At 45.6% G+C, this 19,039-nt stretch overlaps 1 protein-coding gene across 1 annotated transcript in view; it reads left to right on the top strand.

Moving 5' to 3' along the window:
• Positions 1–16,381, top strand: part of RGS7 (regulator of G protein signaling 7) — a 254,003-nt gene extending 237,622 nt beyond the window's left edge. Inside the window, exon 16 of the mRNA XM_005436554.3 lies at positions 16,001–16,381. Within this exon, the coding sequence (XP_005436611.1) occupies positions 16,001–16,162 (162 nt within the window). The 3' untranslated portion in view covers positions 16,163–16,381. The remainder of the gene's footprint in view (positions 1–16,000) is intronic.
• The last annotated feature ends 2,658 nt before the right edge of the window (positions 16,382–19,039 follow it).

Here is a 19,039-nt window from a genome sequence, read left to right as displayed (position 1 = left end):
TTCTTTGTTTCCACATGCCACTGTGTTTCTGGTTCCTAGCGAGGATGATAATCACTGCTTTCAAGTGTCTCAGTTTTTGTTAGCACAGTTCAACTAAGCTTTTATCAGAAAACACTGTAAATGCCCCATGAGAGCTTGATTTTATCAAGAGCTCCATCTAGGTCAACGCAAAATATTCGCAGTCTAGGGAGGCTGGATGAATTTTAATAAACAGCCACACTGAACCCCAGATCTTAAACCCTGAGATTTAATTTTCCTTTACCACAGAAATGCGAGCTCTGAGGCATGAACTTGGGGCCAGGCAATCCACAGAAATTTGAGCTCTGTTTCACTTCTCAGTGCCAAATAGAGATATTTATTTCCAAACTCCTGCTGCCACCAATTGCATCAGCTGGTATATTGCCTGCTTTGCCTTAGGAGTTAACTGATTAGATACCAGTGTCTGCTTTGAAGAATCACTCCCTTCAAATAACGGATACTTCAGATTCATGCATTAGGTATTTCTTGCAACTTTACATAAGAAATGTTTGGGGGTTTTTTTTCTGCAAATTGGTTTGCAACACCAACTGGCCAATAAAAGGATGTGCAGCATTTGTATTCCCGAACCCATTTTGTACTTATTCTAGTTCTTTCCTTTCAATAAATATGAAATCTCTACTGAGTAGCTGTCTTCCCTGTATTTGCACAGGATTTAGCACAATGTCTGTAAAGCAAAAATATGCATTACTAATAAGGATTTCAAAACAGTCAAGGAGCTCTATTAAGGTTTCATTTGAGCTTAGTTTCAACTGATGCAACTCCACTGTTACACTTGAGTGAATCTGGCCTAAACAAAATCTGTCCTACAACCAGCTGATTTTTGCAGGGTTTGTCTGCAATCTTTTGACCTGATCACTACCATCTGCCAGGGATACAATACTGGGACTGGAAAGTGCAAGTAGGCACAAGCTTCTTTTTACTCCGCCCCCCCCACCCCCAGAGAAAAGCTAAATGTTTGCTTCCAAAATTCTATGAAGATCCATTTCCAAGAATTAAGATTAACTCAGATTAAGGCATGTTTGTACAACCACCAGACAGCTGAAGGATGACTTTGGTTATGCAATGATATACGAGTTGCAAATTTCAGGGAGGCCACAAGTTTGCTGAGGAAAAAAGGATGGAGAGAGAAACCCAATCTGAAGGGACGGCATCTCGTGTCTGCTGGGGAAGAGCCACCAACCAGTGCCTCCTGGCTCTGCCCAGGAAGCAGAAAACATGCTCTGTTTGGGGGATATTAATTGTAATAGTCGTTAAAGTAACCACTTGGAGCTGGGAACTTCCATCTGAGAGATGGAGTTCATCAGACAGTGCCTTTCCTCATGTATCCTTGTGATAAAACAGCTCTTAAGCCTACAGGGAAGAGAAGGGATTGCTGGTACTGCTGCACCCTTGAGATGGTTTTGTGCACCCAAACCAGACTGTGAAGGAAAACGGCTGGTGGGAGAGATGGGAGTTTCCCTGGCACCTACCTGACAACAGCAAAATATTCACCCATTCTTCTGGAAGGTGCAATTAAAAACTGTCCTTCAACCCTAAAAAAACCAAAGAGGAAGGAAAAAGGCCTAATAAGCAGAGAATTTCTCTAACAGAAACTGCAAAATGCTGAGTTGAAACAGTAGTGGAGACTGGCCAAAAATTAATGAACAGAAGGTGAACACAGGAGTAAGAAATGGGAATTAATTGTGGTGACCAGAACAGAACCAACAAGGGAGGAGAACTGGGAAACTGAGTAATTACGAGCAAGGGAGGCTGAATGCAGCTGGTGGATTGCCAGCCTGTGGGCCACGACCTGTGCAGAGCTGGAATCAAAAACCCCCAAAATCAGATGAGATCAGCTGTGGCTGGGTCTTTAAAACCAAACAATGCCCTTTTTTTTCAGCTAGAAAGCAATTCATACCAAATATTGCTCCTCTAGTATCATTTGAAATCTTGAAACCTAAATGGCAAATAGTCCCCTGAGATATAACAAATAGAAGGTCAAAAGCCAGTTCCAGAAAATAAGACATATAGGAAAGCATTTCTTTATTTGTTTGTTTTGAAAAAGAGAGAGAGAGAAGCCAAAGCTGACAACTAAAGTGAAGGAAAGCTGTTTTCTTTAGGTAACTAGAATGAGAAGCCAGGAATGACCAGTAATTTATTTGTGGCTCTTCCAGTTATTTAGCTTTCTGCCAAGTGATTAACAGTTATTTGAATTTAGATTTTAAAATTAACGTAGTTTTAATGTCCCTGCTAGCTGGAGATGTTGTGCATAGAACTAACACTGGACCTATTAACTTAGGTGCATAAAACACAGTAATTTTGCTAAAAGAAAGTTAATAGCTATAGGGACATATATAAAATAAGGTTTTAATCCCAAGATGTTCAAGGGAGATGATTGACAATTTCTTTGAACACATTGTGTCCACAATTCATTTAACCACTTTACCAAGTGGTTGTGAATTATAACAATCTGCCTTTTGATCTGACGGTGCTGAACAGATTAATGTTTTTGTCTGCTGTGCGTTGCAGATAGGCTGAAGCCCCGATATCAAAGCGGCAGAGAAGAGAGGATGATCTCTGAGGCCAGGCTCCCCCTCCTCATGCTCTTCCAGGCTGTGGAGTCCTCAAGTGACATGTGTACAAATAAATAGTTGGGGGTTTTTTTGTACGGACACCAGCTTGAGGGCTGCAGAGTTTGTCCAGACGGTCATTATCTCTGCCACTACTATGGTTTTTTCCTAATATCTAAACTACATCTTTGATTCAATTTACCGCTTTATTTTTGACTAGGCTGCTGTAATCGCTATAATGAAATGTCGCCTACCTTTTTGCTCAAATACGTAAATGGCCATTGCGATGCTACAACCTCCTTTGGGTTTCTTACTGATGTTTCCTGAAGCACTGAGTGGCTTCACGGCTCTCCCCCGGGCTGGGGGGTGTTACAGCTTTCTTGGAGGACAGTGGCCAGAGCAGGCTGCAGGGCTCCCACCCAGGTTTACAGGAGGAGAGCTGAGGATTACTATTGTACTGCTGTCCGTACCCACAGCTATGGGGCTCGCCCTTTCGCCAGTGGATGGCCACTACTGAACTGTGCCAGCTTAGGTGGCACGGTGATGCCCAGATCCTTTGCGATGAAATGTAGATGGTTGCTCCCCTGTGTGAATATCTGACTCTTTTTGGGTCAGTGAGGCATCTTCAGTTTTCCATTGAGTAGCATCCTCGTTTTTCAGCCATCTTTCTCTTTTCCTGAGGTTGGTTTCCTTTTTGATTCTAATCTGTGAAATCCTTGTAGTCCTTTTACCTGCGAGTATCTATATGTGTGGGTGAGAGTGAGGATTCTGCTGGCCTGATTCTTTAACACAAACGCATGAATGAGAGTGAGTGCCATTATCCCTATGTGCCATAAGGGATCTGTATGTGTAAATTGTTCAGAGAAATTGTCGCGACAATAAACTCTGAGAACCTGCTCAAATGCTAGATGATAGTCCTTATTTACAAGTGTGGACATGGACAGTAAATATCAAACAATATTAAGACACATTTGTAAATGTTACCTTGTTAGTGGCATTTGCACAATTTTTATTGTACTTTTTCTTCATTCCCAAAATATATTCTGCTGCAGTCACCTTCATTGGCTCTCTTTTTGATTTGACTAGATTCTGAAATCTCTCATTAGATTCATCGCAGATGTCAGCTTTTGAAAGAGTTACTGTTTACCACCCTTCCTCTTAACCTCACGGCTCCTTCCTTTGCACGTGTATCACATAGATGAGGCATTTCGTTATGCATGTAGCTTTTCTATCCACCTCTTTATTCCTTTCCTCCTTTCCTTTTTAAAAGATGTGTGGCAATGGCATATTTACTGTGACTTACTTTTCTACATTTTCGTTGAGAGGAATGTATAACCTGGAATCTATGACCTTTTTTGAGCTTATCTTTTCTGATGCACTGTTCTTTATACAGCTCATCTTTTCTTCTTTTAGACTCTCTTTCTTCTCCCCCCTTCACCCCCAGTAAAATTTTTCTTTTAAGATTCTCCATTTTTTCCAGTACTTTTCCTTTGTTCCTCTGATCCTTGCTCCATTGATCCCTCCCGCACGCTCCTGCGGTGCCCTCTAATGCTCTTCATGCTTACCTCCTCTGTTTTATCTGTCTAGAATGGAAGGAAATTGCAAGAGAAAAAAGGGAAAGCATTGCAGGAGAGGCAGGCCAGTGCTAGGGCTGGGGCTGAGGCATATGCAGAAGATGGGTGCCCCTTATCGACCCGTTCCCTGCTCCCACCAGCTCCCCGCTCCTCCTCCAGCCACTGCTGCCCCAAACTCCCATCTCTTTGAGATAGCGGTGGGGACTCAGACAAAACCCCACCGAGGCATTTTTAAACACCTAAAGTCCTTCCTGAAGCTCCTCTGCGCATCAGCCCCTCTCTTCACAAAACCTTGACTGTGGCAGCCAGGTTAAGCAGCTGTTCAAAAGCTAGCCTGGCATGCCGCGTGTGGCAGCGGGTCACGGAGTGGCTGTTAGTGAGGTTGGAGCTTTGGTTAAACTGTTCCCCGAGTCTCTCCATAAAGCCAGGGTCCCGCTCCTCCTGGGACCCCCCAGGCTCTATGCGCAGGAGCATGAGCCTGCCAAAAGAGTAATGGACACCTGGAGCATCCCACCTTTCCTTTCTTCCCTCCCAAATAAACCTAGCCCCAGTGCCCAAGCTAACATTGGTAAACAGCAAATGAATGTCGTATGTGACCAGGGCAGGCTCACGGGGGGTGATGAGAGGTGGCTGAGTGCAGAGGCATGAAGGCAGTGGGCTGATCAGCATTGATAACATGCAGCTGTGGCCTTGCCTCAGGGGCAGCGGGTTGATTGACATGGATGATGTGCAGCTGTAGCTCATTCCGCTAAGTGGTTAAATAGCCCTGAGGATGGTGGGAGAGGGGGTTGGGTGGAGGGGGAGCAGTGTGGTCTGGCTTCTGGAGGCAGGAGAAACAGTGTGGGCAGTAGAATCTGACTGATGGCAAAAGCTTTGTTGCAGCTTGATAGCTTGTTTGTGTTGCAACAATTGGTGCCCTGTGTGAGGCCAACTGAGCTGGACTCTGACTGTGACAACTGGTGCCCAACGTAACTGAGACAAGTGGGAGAACCGGTGACCCGTAACAGATGCAGCGAGAGGTGAGCTGTTGACAATTAGTTGATATGGGTGTATTGCAATATTTTTTGTCCATCTTAACTCAAATTGCAACTGCTGAGCAGCTCCAGCCTGATGGAGAAGAGGCCAGGGCTGATGCCCTGGGGAGGAGGGGTGCCCATGTAAGGGTGCTGCTATGCGGCAGTGTGTCCCTCCTCACCTGGTCAGGAGGTGCTGGGGACCTCAGGAGGCAGGAGGATGGTCAGTTATTTATTTCCTTAGGTGCACTGAATGGAGATAGGTGAAAGGAAGCCTGGCTGTGTGACTCCCCTGCTGCCAGGGGCTGGGGGGAGGAAAGGGGCAGGTACTGGTGTCATTCAGTCCAGACATTGCAATTCAAACTAAATGGGGAGCTTGAGTTTGTCACAGCAACAGTGAGCTGAGGGGGCGCACAGAGCGATGCAGAGCATCTTGGTCTCTTACCAAAGAAAGTGGCTGTGGGAGGCAGGCAGGAAGGTTAAAGCCCAAGACCAGGAAATATTTCTACGTCCTGGTTTGTACTGGTCAGGGAGGTAGTTCCAGTGAAGCCAATGAACGGACTTGTGGAAGCTCATGTTGTACCCAAACCACAGATAAAGCTTTTTGCAGGAGTGGGCATAAATGTGGAATTTCATCAATGGGTAGACTTTATTTTAAATATTCTGGTGTTTTAAAAGGAGATACTAGCAGCAAAGTAAACTGCTGAAGATAGAGTAGACAGTTAGATAATAATGCTCAATTAATGAGGGAATTGGTCTCCGGAAAGTTGGTTTTAGGGAACAGTTAAGTTTGCAATGCCTAAGACAATTTGAATTGCTCCATTTCTCCTTCATCCACCCCACCTGAAGTACTTCAGCAATCTTGCTGGGTCCCTGGCTAGTAATGCCTTGCTAATCTCTCTTCCCTTGCTTTCCTTCGCAATCGTTCTCCTGATCCTTTTCTGTCACTGTTGGAAACCCCAGGCATGAGGCAGTAACTGCAGCTGCTCCCCCAGCAATGCACACAAATCCCCTTTGTGTGCAGGGGGGATTTTCACTTCTGTCTTTATTTTCCTTCTGTAATGAGAACACTTGATATGTCAGACTTTCATTTTGTTCCAAACGGCTTCTGCCCAGTGCAATTCCAGTCACACAGACTCCTATCATCCACTTTTTTCTATGTACTTGTGTGTTATCAACATTGAGGCATTTTACTGGGGGGGGGGGGGGGGAAATAACAAAATCAAACACACACACACACACACAAACACCACAGAAGATCTGAATTTTAGATGTTTCCTTTGCTGTTTATCAGAGCTGAATGGAACAACAAACAAATTGACCTCTGCTCGAAGCCCATTGCTGTGTTCAAACTGCGCTTCAGGATTCCCATCTGCCAGGAGCACTGAGCCGCTCGGGGCTTCTGCCGGCATCTCCCACCATTTCTTCCTGCCGCAAACTCCCAGCATACTTCCACTGAAACCAGAGCTGTGAAACCAGTAAGGCTGACTTTACAGCCTACTCACCCTTTGCTCAGCGGGCATGGTTGTGCTTGCTAGCCAGCTGTCAGCTGTGGGACCTGTTCAGTATGAGTGGGTGGGGGCTGGGTGTTTTGGTTTGGTGGGGTTTTTTTAATGGTTTAAACTCCTCCTGCCCCAGACCACACCATGTGCTGGCAGTGCACTGCTGTCTTTAGAAAGCTTTTGAAGGCAACCTCTTTCCACCAACAGCGTGGACTAGACAGGATGGCTTTGAGCACTTTGTGTCTTTTAATGAGGGGGGAAAAAAAGCGCAATGCTTTGGAGGCCAGAAGAGCTTGAGGAGTAAGAGGAAAAGGAAGGAGTGGTAGAAACAAAAACAGCCTAAAAACCCAGCTGGGGTCGAGACATCAAGGCCCACCACCCTCCTTCCACGGCTGTCACTTAGTTTCTGTACCCTGAGGGTGCTCACAGATGGCTGCCAATGTCCCACTCGGTGTGTTTGATGCTGTGACCAGCGAAGTGTCAGGAGCAAGCAGAAGAGGACTGAGCGACCACGGGACATGTGTGTGATGGCACTGCCTGACCTGGGGGTCAGCAGCGGGAAACAAAAGTGCTGAGCGCTGAGAAGACAGGAGGACTTTGATCTACATACCCTTCAAACCACGGAAAGCCTGCTGCTTTGATTTTTCATCTAAATAAAGATTCGGAATGTGCTGCTCCAATTGCATTGCATAAAAAAAAAAAGAAAATAATAGATGAGAAGGAAGAAAAAGCCTTGCCATGCCCGACATGGTGGTGAATAATGTTGCTTGTAGAAGCTGCATCCTTTCCCAGTTCCTGAAGGCTCCTGCAGCAGGATGGAGCTCAGTGCTCCTCATCACCGAGGCCTCACAGTCTTGTGCATGCAGGGACGGCAGCAGCTGCCTGCTCCTTCTTGCTGGGCCAGAGCGAAGCTGTCTGGCAGCGTGCTCGTGTCATGTGGGAGCGGTGCTTCAGCCACTCTCTTTCCTGGACACTTCCTTTCTGTTTTATTGCTACTGACACCTCAGCACCAGCATGGCTGACGTATCGGTGCCTATCTGGGGCCGTGCTGCCAAAATTTTAATTCTGCTAAAGGAAAAATGTCTAATTGGAAGGGTGCTGCTTACTGGACTTGTGTAATGCAGAATAGGGAAAATATTTATTATAGAAATGTATTGGATGGGACATTTTTGGTATTCATTATAGGTCATTATTTGGGAAATCTAAACAGAGCATAAAATCAGAAACAAAGGGAGTCAAAATAATTTTCTTTACTACAGTGAAGAAAACTAGTTTGGTGTTATCAGTTTGTGGAGCCCCCCCACCCCCCCCAAATAGCTCTGAAGTGATTTTTGAAGTGCTTTTAATGCTGCTGCTTTTTGATTATTTTTTTCTCTCTGGCTGTTTCTGTGCTGAGAACCAGCGCTCGCGGAGCCAGCCCCGCACTGCTTTTCCTCCTCCAACCCCCGTGGCTGAGAGTCCCGGGGCAGCAGCAGCGAGTTGCGCTCCAACAGCGGCAGCCGAGCGCTCTGCCGGGTGCGGGTGGCACCGGCGTCCGCGGAACCGCTGCCCGCGCCGGGGGAGCGGGGGGCCGGGCCGGGACGGGGAGGTTCCCGGGGCTGTTCCAGGGGCTGTGCCCGGGCCGGTTGCCGTCGCCGTTCCCGGGGCACGGGCTGTGTCCGGGGCTGTTCCCGGTGCGGTTGCCGGGGCAGGGGTGACACCTCGCGGGTGCGCGCAGGAACCGCGCCTGGGTCGGGCGGCCCCACGGTGCGGGGGGAGCGGGGCTGCCCCGGCCGGGTCCTCCCCGCGGCCCGGCCACTGCTCTCCGGGTGGGAAAAGGGGGGGCGGGGAGGAGAGGAAAGTGCAGGTGGGGGCAGACGGGAGCTGGGAGCGGAGCGGGCGTGGCGGGGGGGGGGTGGTGGTGGTGGTGGATGCGCTGCGGGATGCGGTCGGGATGGACCTGCCGGGCCTCGTGAGAAGTCGGTGAGACCGATGCAGATTTGCTGATCCTATGGCCAGCAGGTAAAACAGAGGCACGATGCAGCTGGAAGTACTTTTTTATTAAAAAAAAAACAAACAAAAAACCAACAATGAAACCAACAACAACCCCACAAAAACAACCAAACTACCCCCCACCCCAACAACAGCAACAACAAAAGAAAACCACAACCCCACGCTTCTTCCTATCCCAACAAAAAGAGCATGGGATATTTTTATAAGGTTATACCAGAGGAGAGCATCCCTGTTAAGACAGCTCCTGGGAGCAGATGTCACAGCACCACAAGGAATTCTTTCTGGCTTGCTGGGACTGTGTGAAGAAACACACGGCTTGTCTCAAACTGCCTCCAGTTACGGGGACTGTGTGAATTAAGGGACCAGCAGGTGCTGTGCCACCGACTTCAACAGCAGCCCCAAAGGAAGAAGAAACAGCAGCCACCAGGCAAAGCCAGGATGTCAGGGCCTGGTTTGACCCCACAGAGGTGCAGAAGCTGAGGGCTGGTGGAAGAAGGAGTTGTATGGATTTGGGATTTGCCTGCGAGTTCTTGCGGGGGGGTGGTTCCTGGTGGGGAGCCCCTCTGCTGCTGGTGGCCTGTGGGAAGGGGGCTCTGAAGTCAAAGTCATGCATGAGCATGCTGCTCCTGCTTGTTCCCCTGATCCCACCCCGGGCAATGGGATTTCGGTCCCATGATCTGTAAGCAAATAGGCTGGTCAGAAGAAAACCCGCTCCCATCTAGCTCTGGTTTTAGGGGAACCCCTTGGCAAAGGCTAAACTACCACTGGCTAACCAGTTCACCACTGCCAGGCTGCACCAGTCTGGTCTTTGCAGCTCTCCACGCTTCACTTGCTTTCTGTATCTTGGTGAGAATGAGAAACCAAATCTAAAAACTGTGCCTGAATTTTGTGAGCTTTCACCTGCACAGCTGAATTACGTTTTGTGGGTGCTGCAAATACGTGGGTTTCATTTGCATTGTTTTGGCCTGCCTTTCTCCTCTTCTCCAGAGCCTCTACTCCATGTGGTGGGATTGTCAAGAAACTCTGCCTCTGTATTCCAACATTTTTTGCCTCATTTTTTTTTTTTACATATCCCACTCCAGTTTCGCCAAGTGAGGACAACAGGCAAACCAGGGCTATGCACCCTCATGACCTGAGACACCAAACTATTTTGGGGAGGCTTGTCTATCGAGAATCATGTACGTGGGGGGCTGCTCTTTGGCTTTGAGACTCAGAAGATGAAAGAAATGCTTTTTCTCCACTAGTAATAGGTGGCCAACTTTCCTAACGTAATATTTAATGAAAAATATATTAGATATTGGTATGTAGCATTTTTTTTTTATGCCTGGAATGGATGTTATGGAAAGCAGTTGTCCCATCTTTAGGGCATGGAGAGAAAGTTTGTCTTTGCTGGGATATATAGCGCTCCCCTTTGGGATGGTGTCACTTGATAATTCCTGCCACATGTTCTTATGAGTAGGATGTTTTTGTTTCCTTACTGTGTCTCCCCCTGAGTCCTGCTGGGTAATATTTCAGATGGTCACGGTCAAAAAAAAAGCATGTGACAGCTTCCAGATGTTCAAATAATCAAAGCGATCTGCAGATCTAAGGGAGCACACCAACAAACAAATGAAGGATAACTTGAAGGGCTGCAGTCTAGGTGGGGGGTCACGTTCAGAGGTGGCATAGCAGGCTGAAGGAGAGTCTTTTAATATCTAGAGAATTCACTGATGTCTACATCATTTGCGGAAAAAAAAAATAAAAAATGAGACCATCTGATGATGTGGCTGGGCAGGCAGTAGAAACCAAAACCACGGGGTCTGGTCACAGTTTTCCCGCAGCTGGGAGCAGTGCTGGTTTCCCAGGGGAGCAAGGAGGGCTGTGACGGTGCAGCGCAGCTCTGGGCTGAGCTGGCTGCTGGGCTCCAGCTTGCACGATGCAGCTGGGCTGGGAAACGTGCCCGTGCCCGGCCGCCATCTGCACCGGTGCTGGGGCTTCAGCCGCACTGAGCCAGCAGTGCCCGAGGGAGCCGAGGGTACCTCCCGGAGCAGGGGAACACACTCACTCCTGCTTCACTCCTCACTGGCTAGTACAGGCAACTGATCCGGCATTAGTAACTGGTTCAAAGCTGGGGATGGGGAGTCCTTCGTCAGAACCCTTCATCCTCCCCAGGGATTTTTCTTGGACCATCCTCCCAGCTTTATAGAAGCAAGACAAGACAGTTGAAAACCTACTGTGGTACACTGTATTCCTCTCTGGGAATGTAAAAATGTTTACCATAAAGAAAAAAAAAAGCTCGTATTAATGACTGGCAACCTGATATTTGTAGAGGTGAGCGAGTACAGTTGTGTGGTACAACATGTACGGAGCAGCGGGATGGAGGCGGCACATCGCCTACTGCTGTCACACAGGCTGGGCGCTCCTGTCTCTGGTTCACAGGAGGGACGCCACACACAGGATCCCACCACACAGGATCCTACAGCAAGTCTGCTGGTGCCTTTTCATAGGCTGGCATTTCTCATGGCAGTGCCTGCGCTGCTGATGGCACGTCCTTTGAAACAGATGTGCTCTGCATCTGCCCGCTGCGTGTGCAAGTGGCACAGCTCTGCTGGAAAGCTGTTTTACAAAACCTTCCATGTGGAGCAGTGATGGGGAGGGGCAGGCACTATTACTGTTATGATATTATTATTATTACTGCTGCTGCTACTACTGCTATTTCCACTACTAAGTTGTGTGGAAACATTGCTGGCTCAAAACCTGCCTCAGCTGCTGATGGAGAAAGGAACATCACAGCGAGGGAGCTGCTGGAGTTTTGAACGTTACTGTGACATCTACAGGCTGCCGCTTTTGAAGCGTAACTGTTGGGAAGATTGCTACCAACTTCTCTTTCCCCTTGGTAGTAAGGCTTATTTTGTGCAATCCTATATGTGTCTTTCACCGCCTGGGAGGTAATGGTGTAGAGTCCTAGCAGATGGAGTTCCACACTAGAAAAAGGAACAACTTTGTGATAGTTTGTCCATCATCAAAGGCGGCTTTGGTCAGTCAGGGTCTCCAAATCACATTACCCAAGAATGTGGAGAATTTCTGGTATTATTCCTTGGTTTTGTTCAAATAATCCCTTTGTACGTACACAGAGGTGGAAAGACCAATACGCTGCTCACCTGGAAAATTGGACTATGGTGCCCATGTGTGCGGAGGGGCCCGAGCCTGAGAAGAGCATTGGCAGCAGTGTAGGGGCCTTGGAGGAGGCACATCATGACACATGCAAACAGCCAGCAGTGAGGAGGATGCTGAGGTGATCTCAAGAGGACACTGGTACCTCAGTGCACTGCGGGAAAGTGCTGGCCATGAAAAATTAGACCTGGGCCACGTAACAGCTACTTACTGTGATGAGTCATCTCTGTCCTGGTTCATGTCTGTAAGCCTGGGATAACAAGGTTGTTTTCCTTTGTAAACCATGACAAAGTTTGGAGGCCTGTGTCCTTCTAGCTGGAGCATCGACAGAGTGTGATTCCATCATTTATAACGTCTTTCTACTAGCTATGTATTTGGATGTTATTATTTCAAAAACAGACAAGTTTCAAGAACTGGGGCAAGAGGAAAGCAGCTAAAGGACCTTTATGCTGGCTGGTAGATCTGGGCCTGGTCTTCCTTCAAGGCTTCGTTGTTTAGAAAGAATTGCAGTTTGTTCTTCAAAAGACATGTCAGTCTGTTATGGATTAAGAAGACAAAATGCCTTCCACATTTACTCTCCCCGCAAAGACTGATTTTTGGAGGATTTGCTAGTCACTTCAGACACATTTCTTAACATGTTTGGATTTCTTTGTGGTTAAACTTAGGTTCTGTCCTTCCTGAATCCTATAAGGCTGGTTGTGCGGTGCTTGTCCTTTCACGGTCATTATGGGTACGTACCCCCTGCACGCACTGTGCTCTACTAAAGTCATTTTGTCAGGGTAAAAAATCCAACAAAATATTCTCTCAGAGGGAGGACCCCAAATATAATTTTGTAAGAAAAAATTCCCTAATCATTTCCAAACTGTACTTAATTTAAAATGAAAGATAAATCTTTCTCTTTACTGCTTAGCCAGATGGGATCTTCCCAAAGCTTCAGACGTGAATAATCTCTCCTCATTTTCCAGCTATTTCAATATCCCAGCCAGCCTGTGGCTCTTGCACCCATTCAGGAAAATCTGCAGGCAAGGCCAATGCCTGACATCTCCATCCATTAAAATCAAGAGTCACTCATCTTTTACTTCATTTTCTCAGTTTTCTTTCCCTTCCGTTCCTTGTTTGCAGCTGGACCTTCATGTTGCCCATTTTAACAGGAACTTGGGAAGTTCCCACTACTTTTCTGCCTCTGTCTCTTCTTTCTTTAGTTCCTCTACTCTCCTTCCCTTATTTTAATAGCCATCATTCTCAACTGTCAGCTGCAGATCTTGGCCAAATCCTGAAAAAAGTCAACAGAAAGGTTTTCCCTGGTATTTTAGATGTGTTTCTGCTGTGCTTTTTCTTTCCTCCCTTTATTCTTCTTGCTGCCTGGCTGGCTGACTTAAACAAATATTTTCAGAACAACTTGTCCTCAGTTGACTAAACTGGTAAATAATGGATAAATATAGTTTTGATTGGGAACAGCTTTCTGGCAAAGGATGGAGTACAGCACTAAAGAAGAATTTTTCTCACCTTGAGTCATGAAATCTGCTTGGTTAAATTAAAACCATTTCCTTAACCTGCCCGTACAACACACAAACATCAGAGATGTCCTTTTGCTGTACTGGTGCTTTGTGCTGCCTATGCTACGCTAGCTGCAACACCTGGGCAGTAATTCTGTTTGGTAAAACAGAAATAGCTCGGGTTTCTTTGTTTCTTTCTATCAAAAGCAGTACAAATTTAATTTGTGTATTTAAGCAAAGGCTCGGGGTTATTTTTCTCTATTTTTTTTTTATTTTTCCATCTGGAAAGGAAATGTTGTTCTGTTAGAAGTTTCAAGCTTCAACATGTAACAATTGTGTTATAAATTCTTGAGTGTCCTCAGGCTGGCTACCTACCTCAGTAACTCAGTCCGGCTGTGACAGTACCGTCTCCTTACCAAAGTGTGCTTCCCCAAGCCTGCAAAAGGGATGCTGCTATGTCTGTTGGGATGAAACTTTGAATATTGCCTACGAAGCATACAGAGGACTTTTATAAATACGTTTCTACTTGTTTCTTCACACAGATGGGCTAGAAATACACATCTTACAGTGTTCTTGGTATACTTAGTAAAAATAAAAGCCCAGCTCTCAACAGCAATAGGAATATAAGTCATTGTATTTTGAATTTTTATAGTCATAAATTATAGCAATAGTTCACACAACCCAGCTATTATCTCAGATTGTCTCTCTGTAGAATCACAAAAACAATCTGAGTCATCCTGACTTGATTCATGTTCAGTTCTTGTTTGGGAAGGCTTCCCTTGCCATCAGACTGCCTGGTAATGGTTTGGGTTTTGGGGTTTTTTTTTTTTGGTGAAAGCTCAGATTCTGTACAACAGTCCCACAGCCTATGCTGCGTTCTGCAGCATGAATCATGGAAAATATGCATCCCCACTTATTTGTAGCTGGTTATTTTTGCAGAAGTTTATATGGAAGAAGAGCCATGAGATTTTTTTTCTATGTTACACGTGTGTCTTTTTGGCACTCTGATAGGAACAGTTTAATACGGACTTATCAAACATATCAAAAGATGCTCAGCATTTGAAAGAGGGAAAACAGGTGGAGTTGGCATGTAGAGCCTAGCCTGAGTATGAACCAGTTTCAGAAAGAAAGACAGTGAATTTGCCTTTTTGAATAGAGCAAGGCACCAGAGAACTGTGTCCCTGTTGCTGCCAGGGTCCTCTTCGTCATCTGCCACTAAATTCTTGCAGAACTCTTATTTATCTTTGTTGTGGTTTTCATTCCACCTACGTATAATACGTTATTTCAATTAGTACGTGCAGAATATATTATTTCAGTTACGCCATGGAGTTGATTAATTAATAAATAACTTAGGCTCTCTCGCCTGAAAAGCATGATATAAACAGGCAATGATTGCTACTTGCCAGCCTTCCTCACATCCCTTGAGAGAGACCTCTCAGCTGAAAACGCAGCATAGTAACTCTATATACTTAGACGTGAAGGGAATAATAAAGTCTGACTTCAGGGAAATGAAGGTACACAGAGTAAAGCTGATACTAGCTAACATTTCTGCAGCTGGACAGTTGAGCAGCTTTGCTTCTGATAGTGTCCTGCAAAAATGCAGTACCAATTTTACTGTTAGTAACAGAGGTAGCATCAAAGGCCGGCAAGAGAATAAAATCGTCACTTCAAACGTTGGCAGATGTTACAAGGATTCACGTTACCGTATATGATGAGGATTAAAAGAACTCTAGAAGGAAAAGTCTGAAGTGCTCGGTCATTTGTTGGCAGATGACTGAGCAATAGTCATTTATCCGATGGGCAAAAGTGAAGGCAGACGCGAAGAAACAAGGTGTAGGGGCTGCGCGTCCCCTCTGCAGGGGAGCAGTAAGCTTAAACAGGACACAACAGGTCGTGTCCAGCTGGTCAAAACTGGTCAAAAATTAACGTGACCCCTGGGAATATGCATTTTTGGCAGGGAGGCCTTGTTTCCTCTATACTCTAGAAGGAATCTCCTACAGACTGCCTGGAAACCAGACAGGGTGTGGGCCACAAGAGGGCAACCAGAAGGCTGGAGAGAGCACCTTCTGGTAGAAGCTGTAGGTATGCAGTCTTAAGGGTATCAAGAAAAGGTTAAAGGATTACCTGTTACAGGTGGTAAGTATCTACTTTAGGACTAACATTTTTCCAACCTAGCAAATAAAGATATAAAAAGATCTGGCGGCTGGAGCAGAAGGAGCGCGCAGGAGGAAAAGGCTGTGCTTTTCACCAAGGAGTTACTTAGCTACCAGCATGGATCACAATAGGTTATTGTCACTTTCCTACCATTAGCAATTTTTAAATTGAGCATAGATGTTCTTGGGTTTTTTTTTTTTTTAAATCTAAAATATGTATTTAAGTTTTAACTGGATCAAATTCAAGGATGTTCTGTGTCTGGAATTACGCGGTTAGTTGACCACATGGTGACTCGTGGGTTTATAATCTGAAAATCCTTTTGCTCTGACAAATAGGGCTGGAAGAGCTTTTGCTGTGGTTGAGAATCTGGATTCCCGGATACTGGTGTTCACTGGGGCCAGCACTCACTTTTCTTCCTTCTCCTTATCCAGCTTAGCACTGACTGGTCCCGGCTGCAGAGCTGCACTAGGCAGACCTGTCCTGCCTAGCCCAGGGATGCGCCTTTTTCACTTATTTCTCTCCTCCCAGGCTGGAACCACACATTCATTTTTCCGAGGAGCCAGGAGCCACCTTGAACCCAGGAACTTCTGTAGCGCTTTGAGAGTAACCATTCACAAAGACCTCACAGCTCTGAACTACAGCACGCACAAAGAACACTTTTTTGCTAGCGACTACAAAATGCTGCAATAAACTTTGCTCAAACGAAACCTCTGTTAGCGGTAGTGGAGCTTCGTATGTTAGCCACCAGGGATTTAACTATCAGATAATTGTGATTACGCATCCTCTTCAGAGCAACTTGCATTATTTAAGAAGAAAATCAAACTCCAATCAAGCTGTTCAGAGGTTTTGAAATATCCAGATGTAGAGCTCCCAGCTTCCCTGTTTTAGCCATTGGGGTACAGTGCAAAACGCTGCTAAGCAGGCAATAGTCTCAGGATTTATTGCAGTGACTGAACTTGCACATACAGAAAGTTCACAGGAAAGCCTGCTCTCGTGAACTTTGAACCAATATTTGCCAACTAAGAAGCCATAGATTATTCATATAATAAATGGATGCGTATCTGTCCAAATGTTTAATAAAGATAATATGTGAGAAGCATGAAACAAGTCATTTTCCTCTGCAGTAAAAATATATTTCTTCTATTGGATACAGGACAGTGGCAATAGCAGTTTAAACTTTTTGAAGCTTTTGTGTTCAGAAAATGAGACTGTGATAAGAATTATACCAAAAATACAGGTCTTCGAATTGGAATTGTCAGATCAGATGAGACCAACGTTTGGTGGTAATGACTGAATTCTCTTTAACTGAGATATACACACAGACACACACACACATCATTTAAATAAGAGCTTGATGCCAAAAGGTAAACTGAACTGTGCAATATGGTCCAGCTAAATCTGTTTTTATAAATACTCTGTGTCCCCAGAAAGACTTGAGGACAATGATGCTATTAGTTTTAAAAGGTCAGATCACCTGTTTGTGGATGCTTTGGCTATTGGAGTATGCCTGGCCTGAAAAGGTGAATGCTTATTTGGGTCACAGTTGCCGTATGCCCTACAGCTGCCTGCTCCCTACGCGTGCTTGCTCTCTCCCCTGCAAACTACTGACAAAAGACAATGTGAATGTTACCAAACAAATAGCATGAATTACATCTACACCATCACAACAAGGGTGATTTTTATTTCCTGGGTGTTCCCAAAAGTTGTGAACACAACCTCCATGCCCAGGATGGTGTTTACTGTCCTGTTGCCAGCACAGTTGTCTCCAGGACTGGGCGTCTGGTCAGATGAATTGAAAATATTATTTCTTCCCCATGCATTCATGTACCAGTTGTGACTCAAATATATTGAAGAAGTTTTCTCTCTTTAAATATATCTCTGCATATCTGCATTTCAGATTTATGTTATCGCCAATTCACTTTATATTTTGCATCACACCAAGTGCCTACGTAACTGTTGATATTTGGGCTCAACAAGAATGAGAGGGAAGTGAGGGTGGGGGAGAGACTGAAATGAAGTGTGAGTGTATTAGTAGCATCTCTAAGCTTTGGTCTGGGTCTAGTGCGTCTTTGACAGAACTTTTCAGTCTCAAACTTGGAGCAGTGGTTGCCCATCAGCACTGGGCAGTTTCCAGGATGGGAGCCCATTCTGTCCCACTGGCACTAACCACAACTGCAGCACGGGTCTGCTCATTTAGCCTGCTTAATTCTTTTCACTTAAGCGCACACACACATATACACAAAATGCTTCTTTTGAGTCCAGCTACTTCATTCTGAAAGGATGCGACGATGCCTGTGCTTCTTGCTGCCAAAGGACTCCCGAAACCTTGCATTTTTAAGGAAAAGGTAAGTGGTGGAGGAGATGGACCTGCAAAGGTGAGAAGGAGCATTCCTCACAGCTAGAAATTACAGCACAACTCTGGTTAAGATCCCAAGCTCCAGCTTTATTAATTACACAAAGGCACCTCTAGTGCTGCTTTAGAGCTGCTATTACTTTCAGGCAAGGGCATGCTACAGGTAGCTGCAAGCCAAAATTTTCACTCCATCGGACTTTATTAGAATAGCAGAAGGTGAAGCCAGATGATGGAAAACACATTTGTCAAGAGTTTGGTGTGACAGGCATCCACTCCTGAGCTGTCATGTGCTGTAGTGTCTGCACACAGGGTTTTCAAACTGTCAGAGGAGTGGTCAATCCTTTCGGATTTGATAGAGTGATGCTGGCATTGAGTTCTGTGGCTGCAGTCATGTGTCAAGAAATTATTTGTGCTGGCGCAGTGAGTTCAATCCACGTCTACATCCTTGATACTTGAATCTCATAAACTTCACCAAAAGAGATGCCAGTAAACTGTTATTTTCTCTAAGCACCGTTGCTCTGTAATCATTGTAACAGCCATCACATTTGCGCTGGCACTGGCCAGCAGGGGCTGAAATCTCAGCCCTGTTGAAATTTTTGGTAAAGAATTGGCTGAGAATTGCAAATAGGTTTTCACACAAAATAAAAAAAAAAGTCAGAGAGGGAAAAACAGTTTTGTGTAATAATGGTAAAATGCTTTTGGTTTTCAATATCCCAGATGCCAATGCCCTTTTTTTATAAAAGTTTCAGTTTGTTTGTGCTAAAATTAAACAAATAAAAGTCCACTCCTCATTTCCATCTCTCCTTCCAGAAAAGAACACCTGGCAGGACTGTGTTTTGATGCAGGTGCTGGCAGGGCCACAGCCCAGCTAGGTACCAGGCAGCATCGTGGTGGGTGATGCCATGGGGCATATGCCAACTGAATTCCTTCTGGTCAATGCAGGGATTTGGTTCGTATTCTTAAAAGCCGCCTGCAGCCCCAGTCAGTCTGTAGAGAACATCCAGCCTTCAGGCAGAAATTTTCCTTTTTTCTGACCTGAGCTAATAAAAGCCCTCTGCTAATCAAAGCAACTCCGTCCACCGGGTTAAATTGACTTTGGAAGCCAGCTCTGTAAACACGTACCTGTGGCACCAAATAGCTAAACTATGAAAACCACTGTAGGACATCAGGCGCTCGACCTGTAAGCCATTACGAGATTCCCACTAAATGCTTCT

Source organism: Falco cherrug, chromosome 6 (genome assembly GCF_023634085.1).
Source record: "Falco cherrug isolate bFalChe1 chromosome 6, bFalChe1.pri, whole genome shotgun sequence".
Taxonomy (NCBI): domain Eukaryota; kingdom Metazoa; phylum Chordata; class Aves; order Falconiformes; family Falconidae; genus Falco; species Falco cherrug.
Note: the sequence above shows the minus strand (reverse complement) of the source record. Positions and strands in the feature narration are given on the sequence as shown.